This window comes from Lathamus discolor, chromosome 2, assembly GCF_037157495.1.
Source record: "Lathamus discolor isolate bLatDis1 chromosome 2, bLatDis1.hap1, whole genome shotgun sequence".
Lineage (NCBI taxonomy): Eukaryota > Metazoa > Chordata > Aves > Psittaciformes > Psittacidae > Lathamus > Lathamus discolor.
The window spans coordinates 107,126,420-107,150,440 of record NC_088885.1 but is presented as its reverse complement, the minus strand read 5'-3'; the positions used below and the strand labels follow the sequence as shown (position 1 = coordinate 107,150,440).

General features: G+C 45.4%; 2 protein-coding genes and 1 long non-coding RNA gene across 12 annotated transcripts in view; 2 read left to right on the top strand and 1 right to left on the bottom strand.

Annotated features, from left to right (window-relative positions):
• Nucleotides 1–1,612, bottom strand: part of PPP4R1 (protein phosphatase 4 regulatory subunit 1) — a 64,262-nt gene extending 62,650 nt beyond the window's left edge. For 3 of the 8 annotated variants that reach the window (XM_065667985.1, XM_065667988.1, XM_065667986.1), the window contains exons 1-2: nucleotides 1,200–1,612; nucleotides 848–892 (exon numbers count right to left, since the gene is read on the bottom strand). In XM_065667985.1, coding sequence (XP_065524057.1) covers nucleotides 848–892; nucleotides 1,200–1,596 — 442 coding nt within the window. In that variant the 5' untranslated portion in view covers nucleotides 1,597–1,612. Of the gene's footprint in view, nucleotides 1–451; nucleotides 540–641; nucleotides 746–847; nucleotides 893–1,199 lie in introns of those variants that run through there. The other 5 variants (XM_065667990.1, XM_065667992.1, XM_065667993.1 and 2 more) reach the window with 4 other exon arrangements.
• On the top strand, nucleotides 1,191–6,455 carry LOC136008553 (uncharacterized). The gene is made up of 3 exons (XR_010610137.1): nucleotides 1,191–2,178; nucleotides 3,457–3,517; nucleotides 5,693–6,455. It is a non-coding gene; the product is annotated as an uncharacterized LOC136008553 (long non-coding RNA).
• A 13,046-nt stretch (nucleotides 6,456–19,501) lies between these two features.
• RAB31 (RAB31, member RAS oncogene family) overlaps nucleotides 19,502–24,021 on the top strand; it is a 65,009-nt gene continuing 60,489 nt past the window's right edge. Inside the window, exon 1 of one of the 3 annotated variants that reach the window (XM_065667998.1) lies at nucleotides 19,502–19,613. In XM_065667998.1, the coding sequence (XP_065524070.1) occupies nucleotides 19,590–19,613 (24 nt within the window). In that variant the 5' untranslated portion in view covers nucleotides 19,502–19,589. Of the gene's footprint in view, nucleotides 19,629–19,940; nucleotides 20,181–24,021 lie in introns of those variants that run through there. The other 2 variants (XM_065667996.1, XM_065667994.1) reach the window with 2 other exon arrangements.

Below are 24,021 nucleotides of genomic sequence, written 5' to 3'. Positions count from 1 at the left end.
GAGACCACAGCAGACCAGACACCTTCAGACGGGAACAAGGGGTCTGTACATCGCCGGCAGACTGCGAGGAGGCAGCCACCGGCCTCACCAGCTGCCTCTGCCTCCATTTTTTTTTCACACTTTCCGCCCAAAATTCATCCTCCTCTCCTTCCAAGGAGCTCCCTCAGTACTGACGTTACCAACAGACGCCTTCTCACCTGAGTAACATCTCACAGTCTGCCCTGCCAGGCTTCATACCCCTGAGTTAGTAATTCTGCACCAGAGCCACCCTCTTCAAATTCATACCCTGACATTAACTCTTTTACACACAGCTCTCCATCAGGGTCAGGAGCAGGGGGCCTGAGGGGAGGGGCCACGGGGACACACGGACACAGACACATACACACACACGCACAAAATATATACATATATATAAAGAAATATATAGATATAGAAGGATGGAGCAACCCACGCGCTGTATCCTGCGGCCCATCAGGTTTCTCCTTCCCGGAGGCGTCCCCCCGAGCGGAGGCCATGAGGGGACACCACCGCCCGGCTGCCCGCCCGCCCGCCCGCCCGCAGGCTGCCACACCTCCCCGCGGGGCGGCCGTTAACGGCGCCCCCGCGCCCGCCCGCCCCGCCCCGCCCGCCGCCCAACGCACCCCGCTGCGCGCCGCCGCTGCCCTGCGGGAAAGCCCTGCGGAGCCCGGCCGGCCCCACGCGTGCCCGGGTGCGTGTCATGTGCACCGGGCGGCGCGGAGCATGGCCTCCTCCGCCTCCCACAATGCACCGTGGGTGCTGCCCGCTGAAGCCACTTCCTCGCCCGAAAGCCGCCCCACGCCGCCGCCGCCCCCCCGGCCCCACTCACATCCGTCGATCTCCTCCTGCAGGTCCTCCTGGAGCAGCGACAGATCTGCGGGAGACACACCATGTGCCAACGCGCCCGGAACGCCGACCCCGCCAGCCCCCAGCACGCGTAACCCGGCCCGCCCGCGGGGCCGCCCCCCGCCGCTGCCGCTGCTGCTGCTGCTGCCGCCACCGGGCTCGCCAGGCTGCGCCCCCCAACCCGACCCCGCCCAGCAGCCCCCCGCACTCCGAGCCGGACAGCGGCGGGGAGCGCTTCCGAAGCCGGGTCGGGGGAGAGGAGGGAGGGAAGAGGAGGGCTGGCGCCTCACCGGGGAGGCGGCGTGTGTGGAAAGGGGGAGGGGGGCGCTACCTACCCGCCATCTTGCTGCAGCCCCCGCGGGGCGCCGAGCTACATTTAACCCGCGGCCGGGCGGCAAAGGAGGCCGCGGTGCGGGCGGCGGGACGGGGACAGGCCCCGCGCAGTCCAGGCCCCGGGCCCGGCGGCGTCTCCCGAGTCCCCGGGAGAGTCGCGCAGGGAGGAGGGAGGGAGGGAGCGGGCGGGGGAAGGCGGGAGGAGGGGTCTGGGCCGGACACGCTGCCCCCGCCTCCGCCCAGCGGTGCGGCGTTCGCTCGCTGGCAGTGGCGGCCGCGCCTCCCCGCCCATCCCTCTGACTCACGCCCGGAGCCACCCGGCCCGGCTCCGTCCGCGGGCAGCGGGGCCGTCCGCCGCCGGGGCATAGCCCGTTCACCTGGCGTGCCCCCATCCGCCATCTCTGCACCGGGCCCTTTCTGCCGCCCGCCGAGGGGCAGGAGGGCAGCGGGGCTGAGGGAAGGGACCGCCGTGGTCACGGCCCTGCCCCGAACGGCCCCATTCGGGCGTTGTGGGGTCAGCCGGAGGGAAGGGACCCCCACAGCGGGGCCGCGCCTCAGAGGGCCGCCTCACCTTGGGCTGCATGGTGTGGCTTCCAGACTCGAAGGGTCGCGGTGATGCCGCCGAAGTCCCTGCTTCAGGCCTTTTGAGGTCACCTGGAGAGAAAGGTCCCCTTAGAGGCCGCCACCATTACCTTGCCCAGAGCACCCTCCTCGGGTGAACGCCGCAGCTGGGAGCCCGTGTCTTAAAAACACAGCATGTTCCCCACTTCTGTGAGTTCTGTTTTAAAAACAACTCAGTTCAGGGGTACATGCAAAGATGGCCATCATTTTCTGCTTTTGTTTGCTGTACCTTATGTTCAGTGCTGAGGGTTGCTGCCGTCTTCCCTGTTTTGATGGATTTTCTGCTGTAAATTGGAAGATTTAAAGTGTTGGATAAAAACAAATGCTCTAATTAGTTGATGCCCAGAGCACTCGATAAAGGTGATTACTGGTACTTACTGATACTGGTGCTACCCAGGAGTCTTACCTGAGCCTTCCACTGTCTTATTTTTATTGCTGTAATAACTGATGAAGATGTTAAGACACGTGAAAGTCAAATAAGTTATTTTCCGTGGTTTAAAAAAAAACCCAGACAATTTCAGTAGCTCTGGTTTTAGCTGAATGTTTAATAGCATGTCTTGTAAGCTCCTTTTTTAACATATGGTTCTTTTTATTTTGCAAGTTGGGCAAGGATGAAATCTCTATTGTTATTTGTTCTCCTTGCCATATTGGATGAAAATGTGTAATCTTCTTTTAAATGCACACATCCTTTTCCCTACAATCCTACAAACAAGCTCTGTCGTGTTTCATACATGTTCAATCTTTAGATGACTCACTAGGGCCTACTAGATACTGATTATCCTACGCTTGCTTTTATTCAGATACATAACCTCAAAATCTGAGTGAATGAAGTAAATTCACCATTACTAAGTTAGATGAAATATGCTATTCTCTGCCAGGGTAGTTCAAGAGGAGATTGAGGGGAAATACTTGACGTCACAAATCGCTGGCTATAGAGCTAGGCCAGAAAAATGTACTTGAAATTTTCATTTTTATTATCTCTATTAACACGTTATTTCCAGGAACACTTCTTTCCCCTCTGCATCTTTCACCACAATCAAGGCCTAGTTTTATTTCCTCTGGATTCAGTAGCAATAGACTAAAATGTGATGGGTTTGGTTTTACTGAATCAAGGGGGTTGGTTCCTTTTTTCAGCTGCTTACAAAGAGCTCACAACACACACGAACCATAGATTGCTGTGGTCAAAGCTACCTTAACCATTATTATTATCATCAGAATGAGAAATTGAACTTTAATGAGATACATCTACGACAACTGGGTTTATAATTTGAAATGTACCAGAATTACTGCTCTTAGAAGTATATTAATAGTGTTAATTATCATCAATTAATTATTGCCTCATATGTAATGGTTTTAGGTATTTAGGATTTTGTTATTTCTATGTATTTATTAAATAAAGCAAGGGGAAATTATGATTGCAAGAGGTCATGCTTACATAAATTCATATAAATGAATTTTGGATCTTCCTATGTGCATGTGGTCTTCTGAAGTGGTGGTTAGCTCTTTCCCTGTAGGCAGGACTGTGTGGTATTTAAATAGCACAGATAGCAAGGATCAGGGTGATTTAGCCTCACAAGACAATTGCAACTGTTCAGGAATGGCTTTTTTTTTTTTTTTTTTTTGCTACTTTACTTCTAGAACATGAGACTTCCTCGGGTGCAGTTGGTCCCAGCACCATCGCTAGCAGCCATCAGGAAAGGTGAGTGGAAACTCTGTGGCGAAACCTTTGGCTCATATGGTGACACACACACGGGGAAAAAATAATAAAAGAAAAAATATTATTTGGCTTCTTGCCAATCCACAATGCAAAATCTCCTTAATGAATAAGTAACTAGGTATTTCTAAACTTCTGGGCCTCACTAAATCCCCAGGTGCTCCTTAGGGGCCTGATCTAAAGGTCAAGTTGATGGTCGGATTCTCTGCCACTGGTCACAAGCAAAGCAGGCGAGAGACCGTGTAAAGCATAGAACAGATGCTGACTCTTTCAGGCAGTGTGATGAGCTGCCTTTCTAAAATAACTAATTATGAAAGAAAATTTTCATAACAGACTTACTTTATTAGACAAGTCTCTTAATGAGCAAGTAATGTAACATCTGCCAAAAGGTTCTAGCAGATTTTGTGCTGGAATTCTCATTGTCAGTTACAGGCACTAGGCAGTAAAAAACCTGAGAAAGAGATAAATTCATATTTGCACACTCTGTATCGTGGAAAAACACACTATAAAGGGTAGAAGCCAAGGCTATGGATGGAAGGATATAACTGGAAGATTCCTTGGCAAGATCCTTTGCATGTGATAAAAGACACCTGTACTGCTGTCTACATGATTTATCTCAAAAAAGTCCATAGCGATCAGCAAGACATATAGTATTTACATAACATACTACATAAATCCTTTCAAACCTACACAAGTGACCAAGTTAGACACAAGATACCCAACATCCATCTAGACATATTTGCAACATATTGTTCTGTAGTTGGATTAGTGACGTATCTTCAGTCAAAACCATTCCAAGTAAAAGAACCTCAGGCTCAAAAACCCTGCAGCCCCAGGAACTCACCCATATTATCTCGTTATATTATTATGTAGCATATTATTATCTATTTTCTCTCCTTTGCTGTGAAGCAGCAAGTCTGGTCAGACAGCAGTGCCAGCTTTTAATGTCTGCATATTAACTGGCTTTGCATTTCTCCCAGGCTACCCTTTGTGTGTGGGAAGAGAATCCCATAAATATCTGCACAACCATCTTGCTATCCTCCTTCGGATTCCTCCGCAAAGCTCTTTTTTCCTGTAAAGCTTACCAAAGAATGTATCGGGGTTAGACTGCTGGTGCACCAAGGCAACTGCTTATCCTCTTGAACAATACTGACTCATAGTTTTCTTGTCCACCCCCAGGATCCTGTCTGCACGTATATGTTGTGCTTTAAGGTTAAACTGTACACTCTTTACTTTTTAGAGCACCTCTTTATTCTTTACAGAGTGCTTTAGCAGAATTGGCTGATGACTAAATATACGGATTTAGATACATATACACACACACATGCAAGCACTGGGGGACTTATAATAGCTATGGATACATATGAAAACCTGGGGACTGAAGTCTGGGACACAGTTGATTTGCATTTGAAAATATAGTAAAGTGTTTCTGCCAAAAAGAGGTATTCATAATAAAATCTTTCTTCTGCATTCCCTTTTCCTTCCTTCTCTCTTTTCTTTCCTTTTCTCCCTGTTCTTTTCTTCCCTTCCAATAAAAATATCAGAGGGTTTTTTGATACGTCCCTTGCGGTTGTGAAAGTCCCATGTGCGGCACTCAGTTTTATTTAATTTTTCCTCTTTCCTGGGTAAGAGTTTGAGCTGGTGGCTAACTGTGAACTTTAACATCAGAGTCCAGCTGCCACTGCTCCCAATGAAGGCCTCACAGAAGGATTATAAACACATTAATATGCCAACTATGAATAAATTAACACCTAAATTTGCTGACAAAGAGCTTGGTTAATACAAAGTTAAGTTTTCCTTGTGGGTTCCTCGGGTCATTCCATGACAGCAACAAATTCAGTGACAAGTTCAAGTGATGCTCAGATTTCTGGAAAGTAGGAAATGCCCACCTGAGGTGCATCCTGGTGCAACATTAAGGCTGCACCTGGAGCTCACAATGGCTTTTGGCATTAGTTTGCAAACAAATCTGTTGCATGGCAGTAGTAGCTGTGTGAGCAAAAGGAAGAGACTCATAAATCAGGAGACAAGTCTTGGTGCCTCATTTTGTGATCAAGACCACTACCAGTGGTGATATCCCCAACTCCTTTTCGGCTATAGATGCTGGGGGTTGGGGGGAGCTTTATAACAGGCAAGTGAAAATCTATGTATTTCATCCCACAGGTGCTGAAGCTCACAGTGAAAGAGGACAACGGATTCATGTATCAGAGGCTGTTTCAGGTAGCTGGGTCTCAGTGTTTTGAGTGCAGTGTACATACAAGATTCCTCATTTCCTGGCACACACCTGGATGTAGGTTTTACTTTATCAGAGCTGTAGAGGAGCTCTGAGATGCTGTACTTCAGGAATCATGTGTCATGTGTATTCTATAGGAAGACTGAATCACTGATCAAACAAGGCAGAGTTCTGGCTGTACCAATGAACCTCACCTCTGGATTTCCTGGTTCTCAGAGGTTTGTGTCTCACCAACATACTGGGAGGAAAAAAGACTGGGCAACCAGAAACTGAATCTTTTCCTCACTGAATTGCCTGTTGAATGTATTATTTATTTATTAATCAGAGGGAAAAGACTCTGATTTTGGGCTATTTCAAGAAATCACAGCAACCACATATAGGCGCAGCTGGGGTGCTACGATGTTGGATACTGATATACCCAACCCTTCATCCTAGACTTCCAGATCATTTTAAAAGGAAGTAAATGTCATTAATCTCATCTTATGGGGTAAAGGAACAGAGAACAAAAGAAGCAGTGTTCAAGGCCAGGTTGGATGGAGTCTTGGGTGACATGGTTCAATGTGATGTGTCCCTGCCCATGGCAGGGGGGTTGGAACTAGATGATCTTAAGGTCCTTTAAAACCCTAACTCTTCTATGATTCTGTAATGTGCCTGATACTGCGTGAGGCCTGAGATGGAAAACAGCAAATAAAATAAAACGTAAGAAAAAAAAAAATCTGGGCTGTTTTTCACTGTCTGATGCCATTGCATATATGACAGGTAGCAATCTGATCTAGCATGGTTCCTTATGTGCCAGCTCTAAGTCGAATGCCTCGCCAGACCCTGCCTCCCTGAGAGACCTGCCCTTGAGTCAGCCAGGTTTTCCAGCCTTTCCTCAGCCCACACAGTCTCTCTTCCCCACCCAACCAGTCCCTATCTGGTAATACCTAACCTGATTTTCAGATTAATATATTTGCATTTATTCACTCCTTCATTTCCTGGTCTACTGAGTTTAAATTTGCATCTCTCTAGGTCTGCTTAGATATTGGCACATACAATCAGCTCACACTCTTCTTCCTCTGAATCAGAAATGAGTTACTCAGATCCCAGAACACACCTCAGAGGGACAAATGGGACTGAATTATCACTACCACCAAACCCGCTCTTCCTTTTGGTGGTTGTCCTCCAACATCAGTTTAACATCCTGCCAGCTGGCCTCTTCCTCTGAACCTTTCTCTTATTAATATAGCACCAGCTCTCCCCACCCTCTTGCTCCTCCATCCCAAGTTCTTCTCAGCAAGCTGCATGTACAGCACTTTTAATTCTGTTTTTTTTCACCAGCTTTTGAACCTTCTTAGTGTTTTCTTATGCTCACATTGCATTTTTCCAAAGTAAAATCGAAACAAAACTCAAATCCCAGCAGAAGGGGGGTCTGGCAGCCTGTCTGCAGACCTTTTTCAGACTTGAACTGGACTTAGGTCAGATTCAGGAGTAACACTGTTTCCCATCACTTGTGAATCCTAGCTGGCTGAAGTCTTCTTGGCCACCCTAGTAAGCCAACAACACTGTAATCCATTTAGTCAGGGAGAAGTTGGTACATGCCTATGCAGGCAGCTAAGCTGTTTTTTGCTGATCTGAAGGGTAGTAGGTGCCAGTGGGATGCATGTGAGGAGAACGATTGCTTTGGGACATGGCTTGTTGTCCTGATCTGTGTGATTGCTAGGACCTGTCAATCCTAAAAAATGTGAGGGGTAGAGAAGTCAAGGGGTTACATCCTAAGAACTCCTTGTTTAGATAATCCTGGCTTTTGTAGGAAGCACACAGAATTTCAGGATGAGCTACACACGTGGTTTAGACCTTTGGAGGAGTCCGTCTTCAGATGTGTGTACAGTCTTTTCAGGGCAGATGTGAACTCATCCTACTTGTGCTCCAACTCAATCAGCAACAGTGTAATTACATTTCAGGCAACACTGAGCTGAAGCAGATGTATGGATAGACAGTGGCACGCATTTGGGAAGCAGACAAATATGTGCAAAATATAACAGAGGTCAATTTGCTGAAGAAATAATTGAAATCCAAATTTTTGTTCCTTTAAAAATGCAGGCTGAGAGTATTCTAAAAGACTCAGTGTCTCTTTTATTTACAGTGTTAGAAAATGATCTACAGACTGAGCAAGGATTGTATTAACAGGAAACAACCACTAAAAAGCTACTCAAAATAAGGAGGACAACTGAATGATGCTTCTTGACATGGGCTGGTTTCTACACAGAACTTTTCAGCTATTGAACTGGGAGGGAATCCAAAGTGTTTTATCTGAAATAAATGTACTGAAAACTAGAGGGGATACAGATAAACATAAAACCCCACGTATAATCTCTGAGGACGATGGTGACACAGTATGAGTTACGAAATCTGACAATATACAGGGCCAGATGGTTTGTAATACCAAATATCAAAAGTTTAAAGAGCTGTCTGGTTCAAAAATAGTGCCTTTGTTTAATTAAATTCCCCAAGATGTGAAAGGGCAATTACAGTCCTAAAGCAACTCCTGGCTACACTCATTGTCTCAATAATTTCCAAAGCAACTTTGCTCACTTGATACATAAATGACCATTTCCTTTCTTTTTTCTACCGCCATATAGGGCTTGAACCACGGGTGCCTGGTTGTGTTACAAATGTAAGCTGTAGTATTTTTTAACTGTGGGAACAAGTTGGAGGGGGTGAGGTGTATTAAGAAGCTTTACATTCTGGATTTCGACTTCTTGGATTCAAGCACTGGCAACATTTCAGGTTCAAAGGTTTTTGTTTAAAATGAGATTTAATGTGCGTAGACTGTAGCATTGCCAATAATATCTTGAACTGGGTGAGTTTTATTGGGTGATTCATAAAGAAAGTCAGACAAAGTATGCACAGTGGTATTGGAATGTGGGTGGGATCAAAGTAATTATTTAGTGGAATATGTTTGTCAAGCTCAGCATACAGGAAATCTTCTTTCTGAATAAAGATGGATTTAGCCCATGAGAACCTCAGTATATTTCCAAGTGTCATTTATTCCAGTGAACCCCAGTGAAAATACCAAAGTAAAAAGAGAAAACTGCATCGTTCACCTTCAGATATTCCATTGGCAATGAGACTACAGTCAGACTTGTTGGGAGTAAAGAGCAGGAAAGTTAATAAAATTAAAAAAATAACATTGATTTAAAGGGACACTGTCTGCAGTTCCAACACAGAAGAAAATTCTATCTGTTCTCTAACAGGTTGGTTGCAACATTTTTATGTAAATACTACTTTGCCATTAATTGAGCATCCATAAGCCTGCTGAGCTGGGTTTGTTGGGATTGTACATTTGCATGCACATACCTCACTCTTTCTGCAGTCTTCCCGTTCACATCTCTTTCCAGGCAGCATTTTGAAATCCACAGAGTTGATTTTGTTTCTGAGACTAAGGAGCCACTTGTACTGAGAACAAGGAGCTCTAACATTGGGCAACTGAGTCCTGCTTGGAGGGTTTTATACTGGTATGAGTGATAGTGTTGTCCTGAGTTCAGTTATTAAAAAGCAATTACATTTATAAAACATCTGTTTTAATATATTATGTTTAATTTCTTTTTGGGTCCTGATCAGGAATTATGTCTCTGGATTTTTTACACTGCTTACTAAACAGTAGTCTGCCCTTATCCCTGGTTTCTCCATTTTGATGCTTTTGGAGGGCATAACCGCCTTGGAAGCCTAGCCATGCTTTCTTACAGCCCTGCAGGGCTGAGGGATGCCATGGTCCAATCAGCAGAACCCCTCCACTCTTGTGAATACCCAGAGGGTAGCATGACACATGCCATACCACGCAGTGTACATGCACTGTACATTACGGAAACAGAGAAGACAGGCTTTCTTGTTCCAGTGCCATTTTTCAATGCCTTGGTATGGTTCAGTGGCTAAATGACATATTACAGTGGTCCTAACTGCTTCCATGGCAAAATCCATGCATTTGTGAGGTAGGACATCTTACTGGAACAAAGGAAAACTAGCAAAAGGAAGGCTGAGGCTACCCTGTTTCACAAGGAGGAGTTTTATGGAGGAGAGGGAGCTTGCAAGACTCATATTCCCACAAACAGGCAGAATCATAGAATGGTTTGGGTTGAGAAGGACCTTAAGATCATCCAGTTCCAACTCCCCTGCCGTGGGCTGGGATCAGAATGGGATAAGGTGAACTCTCCTGCTAACGGGAGCTTAAAGAAAGACTCTAGCTTTGACCCTATTCTGTAAAAGATTCAGTATAGGAAGCAGTGCAGATATAATATATGCAGAGTGCTTTCTGCCTTTGACTTTGGAAGGCAGTCTGCTGTTTTTAAAGACCCGTGTATAGAGAATTAGTACTCCACAGATGCTGTTTAGTTCTCTAAACCTAACAACTGTGTTTTTTTAAGAATATGAATGCCATTAACCCAAGTATATGGATCAGCTTTAAAATAACAAATTACATCCTTTCACTCAAATGTACTTTAAGATTTAAATTAGATTAAGTACACAGGGAAGATTTTAGTTTGTAATTTGCCTCAGCAAGAAATAGATGAAACACAAGGCTGTGCTTGCTGTGGTGTCCTTCATTAAAAGTTAATCTGTGCAGTTCTCAGAATTGTCAGGAAACAGAACTACATTGTGATATTAAGAACTTGAGAATACAGAAAAAGTTCTTTCTCTTGGAAAGCTCTAGTTTAGATGCCTTAATTATCTCATGGTACCTTTTGGTAAACAAACAGAAAAGCATGCCATCTACAGCATGCCAGCGCAAGTTGGAGGAGAGGCAGTGAAAGTTTGGCTTATCTTGGAAGAACAAGCTGTTAGAGCAATTCTGTTTCTTTGATCCAGAGACAGAGATTTCATAAAGATAGACCTGGGAGCAGCATGTCTTGCTTTAAGATAAGCTTTGTGTGTTCTTAGCCTTAAAAATCTCTGCATCCTTTTTTCTTCCACATTCATCTCCTTAGATGCCACTAATAGAGCATATGTACCTAAGAGCCTGATTACTTGCCTATTTTGCTTCTTCCCTTGGGCTGGATAAACAAACCAACCAGCCCTCAGTTTCAGCTTATTTTTGGAGTGACCAGCCCAAGAATAGGTGTACAACAGGGTTCCCTCAAAGGGATGCTTATGCCCTTACTCTTGTGTTGGAATAAATAAGACATTATGAACTTGCTATGGGATAACACACCCAGGCAGCTCTGCATTTTCATAGAAGTCTTTGAACTCACACAGTATCGTTTACCTCCCCTTCCTGCAGGATAAAGCAGGACAGGAGTCCAATTTTTCCGCATCCTCTGTGCAAATCATGTGGGACCCAGGTCCCCAAATCCTGTTATTTCCAGAGGTCTGACTTCACTTCCCAGGTTGCTGTTTGTTCTGCAGCCACAAGCAAGCGCTATGATCCAGGTCACCCAGATGCCCAAGTGCTCCCATTCTCTGTGTAGGAAACAAAAGAGATATACCCACCGAGGTGTAGTTCATCTGAGCATTTTTGGAAGAGGCATTAAAGACAAGACACATGCCCAGAAGTTCAGTGAATGACAGTAGTTTGAATAAAGCCCAAACTGTCCATGGGCTAAGCTCCTCCCTTGTTAATGACTGCATGAACACCTGGACCAAAGAGCTGGGCACCACATCTCCTTTCCAGCCTCCTGTCTTACTGAAAGGATTTATTTGGCTTCAGCAGGACTATTCCGAACCCAGACTTCAACCAAGAGCTGAAGAGCTCAACCAAGAAAATTTTTGGGGTTTTAATATGGCCTAACACCAAAATGAGACTTTTGACTCTTTCTGGTTTTTGACTGGATGATATTTGGTCTCTGCCAAAGTATCAGATTTAATGACTTTCTAATCCATTTTATCACCCTTCTGATATCATTAGGAAGATCATGACTCTAGCAGTTTCTCTTTAAGTTTCTTCTGGAGAGAGATCTTCACTTTGCTGACTCCATTACTGTAGATAACTACTGCCAGTTCTCTTTAAACTACACCTTCACAACTGACCTTTCCAATTACTGCTCTTTTATTTTTATTCATCAGCTCTTAAAACTTTTCTAACTGTGAAGGTGAGAAATGCGATCTACCTGATACTTGGTGAAGGTATGTCTGCATATGCTTAGAATGCAGGATGAGTACAGAACTTTGCTTGGCATTAAACTGTTCAGTCACCTTTAAAGGAACCACAAAAATGATTGAAGGGGAGGGTAAAAGATCTGGACTGATAAAATATGCTGCATTGTGTATATTTCCAATTTCTGCTCTTCAAGATAGTCTCTCAGCTACTTGTTATGTCAGGGTAATCAGCCCCTTTTGGTGCACTTAAGGCCCTGACAAGTTATTGATTATTTGAAGATAGGTATATGATTACTCCTCATTATAAAAATGAAGCTGTTGATCAAGTAGTGCATTTAATTAGTAAATACTCTAAAACCTACAAAACATCCAGACTTCTCATTTATTTTTAGTTTTGAACAAATTCAGATTATCTGTGTTGGAGGCACATTGTGAAGTCCATAAACAGCCAGTATTACTACTGATGTACATGGAAATTTGAATAAGCATTAAGCAAGGATCTGTCCTGAAAAATACTGGCATCGTAACAGCAATAATTATAATTGGTGCAGCCAAAACTTCGCAAAGCTACAGGTTTCTTTAAGAGTTAATTTGTCCTCATAAAGAACATAGACCCAAAATGGGATTTGGAGTTTACTTCAAACATCCTTCTCATTTCAAGACTGTTTAGACTGGCAGTGGGAAAAGGAGAGGCTGCATTCCCAAACTCAGACTGAAACTCATTCAAAGACACAAAGATTTTATTCAGAGCAGAAACAGGGAAAAAAGAAATAAAGTTAGGAACTCTTAACTTTCATGCTGTAGAAGATTGTTTTGAATGATAAGAATTTCTTAATCAGATTTTTCTTCCTCTGAGATTTCTTTCTCAGGTTGTGTTTTCCTATTTACTGTTTGGACTGCAAAGAACCCTCTCGCTGTTAAATCTGAACAAATGAGTCAAGTTTAGCCCACAAGGTATGTCTCTTCAGTCACCACCTGGCCTACAACTGAATTTTAATTTCTTCTTTTCAATTGCCTCATGAATGCCCCAGTTCCAACCAATGCAGACAGAAAGATAAGAGTGACACCATAAGCTGGCTACAGACACCCTACTCGCCACCTAAACCACTGTAAGGCCAGAATGGATAGATGCATTTCCATTTGAAAATGTTAATTTGAAGCTTATTTGGAAGATCCTTGTTTGGGTCTTCTGTAACCAGAGGAAGTACCTGTCAATGTGCATTCACTGCCTGATGATTTAATGAGAGAAATCAATGTGAGGTTCAAACCTTCTCTGGCTGGCAGCACACACACACTGGGCATGTTTTAGACACTGCTACTACCACTTGGCAGGACAAATTTCTGACAGTATAAGAGCCCTGTTATCTCTCCTTGGCAATATGCACAATAGGAGCCTACTTGCTTGACAATAAAACATTGGCCTTAATATATAATACCCTTTTCATAGTTTACAAGGCTAGGCTTAATTAAAAGGAGAATTGTGGATGCCCTCCTTTCATTTGGTAGTAAACACAGGCTCCTTCACCCCATACAAATCTAATGGTGGTAAAGTGGGCAAAGTTAGCCACTAGATACTACGCTATTCTTTAGGAGAATAGTGCACTATGGAATATACTGCTAGAAGGAAACAGCCGTACTATTCAGTAAATACAGTAGTCATTTATGAGACCCCCACTGGGCTGCTCCCGCAGTGAGCTGGAAGGCAAGAAGGTATTGCTGTCCTGCCACAAAGTCTCCCTGCATTTTAAAATAAAGATCTCTCTCCAGTTATCACTCCAATCAGACAACGTCTGGTTGGGTGAAGCTTATCTTTACATTCCTTTTTCAAACAGCAACTGACAGGTATCTGCTATATAAGAAGCATGAAAAGAATGGAGCAAACCAACGTCAGCACCACCAAAAGTAAACTGAGACAGTTCACGTCACCTTTGTGGACTCACTCATAATAACCATCATGCTGTGTTTTCGAACTGTACTCCAAATTGGAAGCCCAAAGAAAGGATCTGCAAAACAAAACATGTTACAATAGGTACAGACACTACCGAATTGCAACCTCAAATGCCCACAGTCAGTGAGCCCCCTGTTTGGAACTGCACCTCAGTACATGAAATCACAACAACCTTTTGTTTGGATTGGTGTTTACACTGCAAACACCTGCATGCTCATGCATATTTTTGTATAGAATGTAACATGAGGAAGCACTCATACAGCATCATGGGCTCACATCAGTATTTTCATAAGGTTCATATGAAAAAGGAGATCGATAATAAGATATGGAGCTTTCATCAGGAATTGATTTTATGAATTCATCCTGTATAAGTCATATACAGGCTGAAGGTAATATACAAGCCAGAGCAGCTGGATGGCTTTTGCTGGACTAAATGAAATACATTAGTGATTTCAGTCTCAGTAGAAAGAGCTCTAACTTGATTCACTCATGACATATCAAGCCTGATGTCCAACCTCAGAAGTTGGTGTTGACTGGCAAATTTACTTGGCAATATGGACATATAGCCTATTGGATCACTGAGTTCTGACTTGTGTTATTTCAGGTCATCTCAGAAATTTCTTTTTATGTATAAAAAGCTCTACTTTTAAATTAGTTTGCTTTTTGTTTGTTGCTCTGACAGCTACTATTAGAAAAATTTTCCAAAGCCTTGGAAAGCCCTTCTCCTAGCTTCCAGACTAAATCCATCTAAAGCTAATTTTTTATCTATTTTTGGAACTGATATTTTGCTTTAGCTAGTTCCTGCCCTTTCTTGGTGCGTAATTGCCTATAATATTTATAGTGTTCTGAAGCTGTATCTCAGTTTCTGGTTTTCAGGTGCAAGAAAAGAAAGTTTTTTTTATTCTTTCCCCACCTAACAGTCTCCATGGAGAAATGCAGTGCTGTCACCAGCTTGGGACATTGGCACATCACTTGCAAAGAATGAGAGAACTTGCATGACTTCTCACTACCATTCTCCTGCAACAGGAGATTGCCCTGGGGATTAACAGCATACCAGTAGAGTAAATTTGACCCTCTCAACAAACGTACACCTATTCTGCCAAAAATCTTCCCCAAGCACTTTAGGAACAGTGCATCTGATACAAGGTCTATCGAGAAGCATGCCAGTAAGCTTTATACACACAGGGTTGTTTTTTTTCAACAGCAATAATGCTGCTTTTCAAAGATTTGGCAGTGAAGCTACAAGTAGGTTCTTGCAGAAGTTTATTCCCTTCTATCCTTTCCCATCAGATTTTCTCTTCAGGAGGGAGAAACTGGACCATATAAATGCCACAAATGGGAGATGTTAAAACATGAAGCAACACTACAATAAAATGAAGTAACAGGCAGCTGCAGATTCTTCTGGGGCCTAATTCACTTTTTGCATGTGAAATGAAGTGGAATAGCCCAACTGAAGTTCAAAAAATTGCAGTGGCTTAAGACCTATGTGACTGAAATCAAAATCAGGCTCTGAATTTCCACCAGGTCATTCCTGTACTTCTCTGGTTTTCATGTCTCGGGCAGGAATCTCATGCTGGCTCCCCAGAGCAGCCCTTTTCTAACCTTTGTGGTGATTAAGTAAACAAATGAACGAAAAATAGCATCTTCCAGAATTGTAGCCACTTCCAGAATTTCGTAACCACTGGATTTTGCACGCGAACGAGGGTCTGAGCTGCAAGCTGTCCCTCCTGCTCAAAGAACTGCTTGCTCAGCAGCAGCTGCTGTCATTTTAAGAGATTTTGGCAGTTCCTTGGACATGCACCAGCAAAATGTCTGCTGTCTGTGGCAGCAATCATTACTGTATTGCACATTTGTGTCATCCATGGGATGCAGAGGCATTTCTCCACAGGCAGCACAGAGTTAACTTGCCTCCTGCTCAATGCCTGGGGAATAAGAGCTGGGATGGCAGCCCATAGTAGGAGGGCCTGGACTGAACTCGACAGTGAAGAGGAGGGATAACATTTTTGTGTGGGGAAGATGCTTGCCAAGAAATCAAGAGAGAAAGCAACAGTGGGAGAAAGGAAGTAACTCATCAGGTGCTTGGGACAGACAACAGCAGTTCTGGGAGCTGGGTATGCATCAAGGTCTTGGACTCATCTTTCTCTACCTAGGTCACTCACTAGGGAGGGAGCAGGAGGAGGAAGGCAGATGCTTTCATAAGCCTGGGAACATGGCCAGCACCTCACAAACATCCAGTTTCCTACGAATACAGGCTAGATAAATACCACTACACCACTTCTAGAGAGGAAGAGACTGAGGTTGTGGAGAACTTTTAAACATAGGACTAGTTTTCTACCAGCATGAGGCCCAGAGGGGCAGGAATATGTGCACAGGGGCAAAGAGAAGGGAAGCAGCAGCAGCTCCAGCTACTATTGCCCTCAGCTGCTGGAGGACCACATGGCAGGACAGAGCCAGGTTAGGTACCCAACCCCAGATTTCACAGCAAGGCAATGCTGCAGGCAGGAGGAGAATAACAGTCTTCTGTACTCCTGGTCTTGTGCCTCTAAGCAGGAGGCTGTCTTCTTCCTCTATTACACGAAAACAGTGGCGCTACACTGAAAAAAACCCCTTGGGTGAGTGATAGGATAGTCCTACTTTAGCTGTGTAAGCAAAACAAAAAGAAAGACAAAGTGAAGGATTAGTCAGTCCTACCCTCCCAAGACTAGTGCTACCTTGAATTTCTAGACAGGCCTGAACAAACTTTCCAATTATCACACTCAGAAAGCACCTTGAGCCAGATCACACCTTGCTGGCTTAAGCACAGCTCTGAGGAGCTAAATATCTCAAAATTAATTAATTTGAGATCAGTGCAATTGCACTGATATAAAATGAGAATAAGTTAAAGGATGGTCTGGCTTCTGGAAACTGATGGAAGTGATTTCTGAAGAGAGAATGGATTACTTGAACCTTTAAGGGAAGGCTGCTGAAAAACAAAGCCCCCTGGCTTTCTGTTTCCCAGAAGGAAAATACAGTTGGGTAGAAAGAAATGAGGTAAATCACTGCTTCAAAACCTAGAATTATTCACTGGATGGGAGGCTACAAAAGGGACAAAAAGGCAACTTTTAGGATGTTTTTCTTTGCTTTTAACCAGCCATTTGAAAACACTGCAGCATGACCAATTCCTCAAAAATGTTTTCCTGACCACAGCGTCTTGCATGCAGACAAACACACAGATTATGCCAGTTCCTGGAAGAATGAACGTCATGAGCTTTTTAAATACTGGAGCACGTGTCTGTTTGTGTTGTTGTTTTTCTCTCTTATCTCCCTAAGTTGGGGGTATAATTCCCCCCTGTTTGTTGTGGTTCCTGGACACTGTTTAAACAAGTACAGTAGGTTATTTTTTTTCTCTAGCTGTTCTTTTTTTGTTTGGCTCTTCGGACATTTTGCCTGTGCAAGTAAAATTGCCCGTCCTAACGCGCTCTCTCATGGTGTTTCAGCCTGAACAGCTTCCATGGGGTCACCTTCGTGCTACTGTTTTAAACAATTTGCTTATTTGAAAGTAGCTAATTGGTTATCTGCTATCTTCAGAAGTAAGCTTTTGAGGGCTGGGGTTTAACCCTTCCTTAGTGAGGGCTCCTGTTTCACCACTGTGTATCTGAGAAGCATTTTCCCCAGATAAGAAGAAAGATGGGAATCTGACTTGTGCTGGTTTTTATTACAGTGGTACTGAGTCAAGGCAGCAATTAGGCACGTACTCACATGCCTTTGAAGTTGGTGGGATGTATTACCATCTCGAAAATGGAGAGGCTTAAGCAAGTGCTCTCCCAAACTGGAACTTTATTAATTGCACTCTAGTGCATACCTGCATTGAGAGGCTTTGGAAAGTTCAGGCGCCTCAGTTAAAGCTGCAGAGTCAATGCACGTACAGTAAAGCACGTTAATCTGTTCTGTGGATGCTCTCATTACCATTACATCATTGCAGCTTAATCCGAGCATCCCTATGGACAAGCCCTCAAGTTGTGTTTATGACACAGAACAGCTTTGAACACACTCAGCCTCCTTCTGTAATCCACAATCTAATGTAGATTAGAATCTAGTGTAATTCAAGTGTTTTTTGCTGAAATTAATTTGGCTGATAAAACATTTTATGTGTGCAATGAGCAAAAATCCCCATCTTCCAGAATTCCAAAATCAGGACCAAAGGATAGATGACTAATGGCATACATGAAAGAAATGGAAACGTTCAAAGATGTGACCAAAAAAAAGAGAAGAATTTATGGAAAGGTGATCCCTAACCACAGCACTGTCTGTGAATCTCAGTCCCTCAACAGTGGAAAAGTCCGAATCAAAGTTATAGGAGCAACATTAAACTTGGACTGAAAACTGAAAGAAAGGCCGGAGGTGGGATGGTGTAAAAACCTTAAAAATTCATATTTGTAGAGCTAATTACAGGCTGAAATGTCAAACTGCTTTAAATTAGTTGTGCTATGAGTGCAAACTGCAATTGTTCTGTTTTAGTGAGTGTATCCTATTTACTTATTGAAAGACTTCATTGGTATAACACATTCTTGTGGAAAAGCAATGAGCAGACAGACTCCCAGCAATACTCTTGGCTGTCTGAAAACCTGCTGTGTTTTGTTTCTCTTCACTAAATCCTCTTAAAAGAAATAAATTAAAGCTTAATTAAATCACAAGCATCTCTGATGAGCGTCTCCCTTTTGACACTCTCTCCTGACAGGCTGTGATACTCTACTAGAAAAGCTTTGTGTTTTCCTCCTTGGGGAAAACAACTACTCTGCTCCAAGCATTGCCTTGGCCTAGGATTCGGGAGCTCTGGAAGAGGCTACCAGTGGGAGCAGAGGACCCCATGTGGAACTAATTAGTGACATAATGAACACTACAGCAGTTTATGGGCAGGAAGCTCTTAATGACGTGGCAGTAATCTCACAATGACTAATCGAGATTTCCTTCATTTCCCTTTAGCAATTCTGACTGATACATTAATGAAAAAATTAAAACAGAACTGTAAGCACAGTAGAGGTTATCACTTGAAGTACCTGGCAGTCAATGCACTTCTGCGTTCTGGGGTTATAGCACGCAATTCTTCTCTATAAACTCTGGGACTTTGGGACTGATAAGAGTGGTCACACACACCACACCCCCCCACACCCCCATTGATTTCAGTCCTAACATTCACTGAGATGTAATAATTTAGCACAACTTTTCTATCATGGAGTGCAGCCCTACCATCAACCCAACGCTGACTGGCATAACCAAAACCAGGTACGTATTAGTAGGATTGTGTAAGAAGAGAGTTATTCTTTCAAAGGTTTATCTTTTAAAGTTACTCTTTTAAAGGTTTGTCTGCATATGTAAAGGCAAACTTAAAAATACAGTGGATGGATCCAGATCGTTTCCTGCCGCAGCACCGCAAACCCGGTGTCTAGACCAGCACATGGTGTGTGGGTCTAAGGTACGTGCAGCCCATGAAGGACGCACACTCTCTCCCCGGTTGTTCCCCTCGCAACACGCCGTCTCCCCGCTCACAACCCTGTTCCAGGGCGCAGCACCGAGCAGAGCAGCTTCTCCAGGCCCGAAACGACCCTGGCCCGCAGCAGGCCTCTCACAGACGGGACCGGCGGCAGCCGGGGGGCAGCGCCGAGGCGGGGCCGGGGCCGCGCACATGTGACCGGCGGCGGCGGTGGGGGCGGCCCCGGTCGCGGTCCCGGCCCTGGCCCCGGTGGCGGAGGGGGTTGCGGCGCGCCGCGGCGGGGCAGTGCGGAGCGGCGGTGGCGGTGGGGGATGCGGAGCGGCCGGGCCCCGGGCAGATGATGGCGATACGCGAGCTGAAAGTGTGTCTGCTTGGAGTGAGTACAGGGGACCGCGGGGGTCGCTTCCCCCTTTCTTTCCCTTGCCGCCTGGCAGGTCGGGACTGAGGGAGATGGGGATTGCTAAAAACGGGAGCGCTTCCAGCCCCTCTCCCTTTTTCCTTCCCGGCGGGAGCCGCGTCTCCCCGTCCCGGGCAGGGGGGCTCGGCCGCGGTGGATTCCTCCACGCCGAGACTTGGCACCCGCGCTCTGCTGGGAGGGGGAAGGGGGCTTTGGGGGCCTTTTACGTGCAGGTTTTGCCTTGTTCCTGAACTTTAAAAGTGAGACGGGCGCAGCGGGCCGGCGGTTCGTGGTGCGAGGGGAGAGCCTCCCACAGCGCCGCCCGGAGAGGGGCCGCCGCCGAGCCGGCTCTCCCGGACGCGGGTGGTGATGGTGGTGCCCCGGCGGAGGGTCCCCCTCCGGTGCCGGAGCCCCGAAAGGCGTCCGCGAGGGTTTCGCTGCCCGCAGACCCCGCGGCAGGCCTGGCGGTCCTGCCACTCGCAGCCACGGCTTCGCCGAACCGCTACAGCGACGGTGGGACGCGAAAGGGAGGCAAGCGGCGCCGAAAACGGCGTTTTGGGCGGCTCCTTGTCCCGGGCGCGCTGTGTCACCCATGTGCTGTGTCGGTGCTTTGTTTAATGACTCACTTGTGTTTATTCAGGGCTTCTCTTGCTCGGCTCCTTGTGGGAATGCCCTTTCTGCTGTTGCTTTTTCTTCTTTTCCCCCCGTCCGCTTTTTGTTCGGTTTGGCGAGCCCGTGTGTGCGTTTCACATCTGGAGCAGCAATGTGCTTAGCTGTGCAGTTTGGCTCTCCTGCCCCCTCTCTGCCCTGCGCTCAGGGAGTTTAACAGCAAAACTGTGCTCACCGGGTTGTAGCAAGCACCGCTGGAGAAGAGAGGCTCCTCTGCTGACAGTTGCTAGCAGAGCATCACTATTCGGTTTTGTTTAGGCTGCCCAGGGGGGTCGTGGGGTCTCCTCTGGAGATGTCCAAAACCTTCCTGGACACATTCCTGTGTAACCTGCTCTAGGTGGCCCTGCCTTGGCAGAGGGTTGGTCTGGATGATCTCCAGAGACCCCTGCCAACCCTAACGGTTCTGTGATTTATTGATCTATTTGAACTCAGACATACCAAATTACCATGTGTAGGTTAGGCTGCTTTTAGATCCCCATCTCTGTAAGCATTCAGGAAAACTACATGAATGAAGGCCTTTTAGAGTGAATTTTCTTTCATGCAGTATCAGTGAGTTGGACATTAAAAAAAAAACCCCAGACAAATACAGACACTCGAGTTCTCTCTGACTTGTGTTGACACCCCAGCAGGAGCGGGTGCATTGCCTCTGGAGTCAGTGTCAGGATGTGGTACCAGGGCACTGGAGAGTTCAACCCGAAGTATTTGGCAGTGACCATTCCTCCTTTCTCGGATAGAATTCCTGCTGCTGACTTTTAAAATGGCACAGAGACAAAATAAATGTGGTTTATACAAACATGAAGAGTCTGTGGTAGAATATGTGGATGTGTCTTATTTCCCAGCAGAATATCCTGTAATTTTATAGAGATGAAGTTGTCTTGTGGGACGATGTTCCTCTTGCCCATTATTTATGGATGGTTTGTAACATCAAAATGTACTGGAGGGTTTGCAAGGCAATTGTTTACTTCTTTTAAGACAGGAAAAGAAACCTATAAAGCAGCTCTGTGTTACTAGGAGTATGCAATTACTCTGTAGATTTGTTAAAATGACAGGGTGGCAGTGGGAACACTTAGGAAGATATAAGTGCCTGTAGTTATAGATGCCAGTAGTTAGTGAGATGTTCTTTCCTGTGTTTTAATAGGGTATAATCCTAGAAAACGATCTACTTTTGATCATAGACATCCCATTTACTATGGAAGTTAACACTGTTTTCCCGAAAGAGAGGAATCCTTTAGATGATGAATCCCTTCAGGGAGTTCCGACAGATTCCAGAACAGGGAAACTCCATACCTGTCTGTGTAATCAAGTGCAGACATTAATCTGATCTGCTTGAAAACTAGATGATCACTCGAAAATATGTTTTCAGGTCTACCAAAAGGAATCTTGGTGGTTGTGCAGTAGGTCCTGGACCTGGTAGGTTAATCTGTATTGTATCTAGTAGACACCCTGATCTGGGCATGTCCAAGTCCCAAGATCACTTCATATGCTTGTGAGAAATAGGGGTTAAATCAGTTTGTAAACCTGCATCCCTCTTCACTTCTGAACAAGTCCTAGGCTTCCCCTCTAAAAGACAGGTTGACAGGTTAAAAGATGGTCCATGGCCCTCAGCTCTGTGAAGGGCTTGGGCTATTTCTGCCACCTCAGAATTCCCCAATGAGGAAAAAATTGTAGCTGGCTCAATGTTTTCAAAGCCAGCTTCTCCCACAAGCCCCCTTTGGCTGTAGGGGATCTAGATGGGAAGGTGAGGAGAGACTGATACAAAGAAGCCAGAGCTGTACTCCATGCTGCTGGCCCAATAAGCCAGCCCAGTGCTCCAGGGTCAGTGTTTGACCTGCAGCCATTGTGCTAGAGGTTGGGAGTAAGTATCAGCTTCTGAATGTAGCCCTGCATTGCCGTGAGGGAACATGGCCTGTAATTTTTAGTGTAAATCTAACAAAACTGGGATTTGGGTATCTGCATTTCACTTCCTCCTCCTCCAGAGTATCTTGGGGTTTTTAAGACTCTCCGTGGGTGTGATGGGAACGATCTGGAGCAGCCTGGAGTAGAGTGCAAGGAGGGGATGGTCTTGGGGTTTCTAGATCGTGGAGGTGACACCAGCAAGAGAACCGCAGAGAGGAAACTGGGGCAGCTAAAGGGCAGGTGAGTCAGTCTGGGAGGCAGGCTTTGTTGATGCCACACTTTGTTATTCATGAACTCAAGAATGCTCTGCTCTTTGAGGAGAGATGGTTCCAGCTAGCAGGAACAGGAACATGGTGGGCTGGCAGGAACAGGATGCCTACCTAATTGTGCAGTGCCTCACAGCCTGAGGTGCAAGAGCTGCAGAGGTGCAATTCTCATGCTCTCTTGAGTATGCAAGTGGCCTCAAGCCCGCTCCTGAACTGCGTCCACAGTAAATTATTGCTGCTGGGCAGTGAGGTATCTGCACGCGGAAGGTGTTAATCTTTGTAAATGCAAATACTTGAGCACGTGCTCCAAGTCCTGTCTTGTCACCTCAAACTCTCCCTGGTCTCTCGGTCCAGCCTGTTGTTCTCAGCAGTTCTGCCTGTATTAGAGACTACCTCTTCCTGGGGCTGAGCAGGTTTTAGCTACAGCCCAGTTTGTGCAGTGAAATGAAGTGGCAGCTCCCATTTGACTGGTGTGATGTTTCTGCCCTGAGTGGGCACCCTCCTGAGGGGGTGAAGGAAGCGGGCTGGTGTACTCCTGAGCCATGCTTCAGTGCTGAGATGTGTCTGGCTGCCAGGTTTCCTAATCTGGCTGTGGCTGCTGAGTGCCATGTGCCTTGGCTCTCAACATTGTCTTTATGTGGGCTGGAGGAGTGATTTACAGCTCTCTGCCAAGTCCTGACATAACTCTGTGTGGCAGCCGCAGGAGGGATTGCCAGGTTTGGGACTGAGGCAAAGTTTCTTGTCTTTGTCACTTCCTGAGGAAACTTTGACGGCCCTTCAGTGAGGCTTTGGGAGGTGGCTGGCTAACTACTGTCTAAAGTGACCTCCATTACTCTTCTCCTTGTGTTTTTGTTTGTTACATTTTTATGCTGTGGCTGTTCATCACAGGACCAAAGCAGTTAGGAAAGGAAGAGGTTTAGAGGTCATCCCTTGACCCTAAAGCGCCTCCTCTCCTAACTTTCCTGACATGTTTGGTTTGTTCCTTAAAAACTCAAGATGAAGGTTTCTCTTGTCACGGGGTTGTGTCTCAGAGCTTAACTGCTCTTACTGTGGAAAGTTTTTCCCAAATGTAGTGCCTCCAGCCTCTTTGCTCGAGACTTCTTTCTTTTCACCCCCGGTTGTGTTTCCATTTTCTCGCTCATAAGAAGTCACTTGCTGCCATGCGTTCTGCTAGCATGCAGTCTGAAGCTCGTAAGCCTATGTTTGTAAAAGGAGTGACATTTCCTCTGTGGAGGAGGAGGTTTCCTCAGGTGTTTCTCCACAACTGAATCCCATTTGCTGTACGGAGAATGGTTTATTACCCTTGGCAATGTCTCATGCCTCAGTGTGCAGCTCAGAATCGAGCTGAGATTTGTTTGACATTCAAAGTAATTGGGAATATGATGATAGTTTTCTTAAGGAGAAAATCTCTGTTTTTCTTACGTTTGTATCATGATAATGTAAAGCTCTGGATTGTGCTGGTGGAGAACAGATTCCTATAGCTGAGCATATACACGCATCAGGCCTTTTAGTGCAAAACTCAAATACCCACTCTTCTTCTC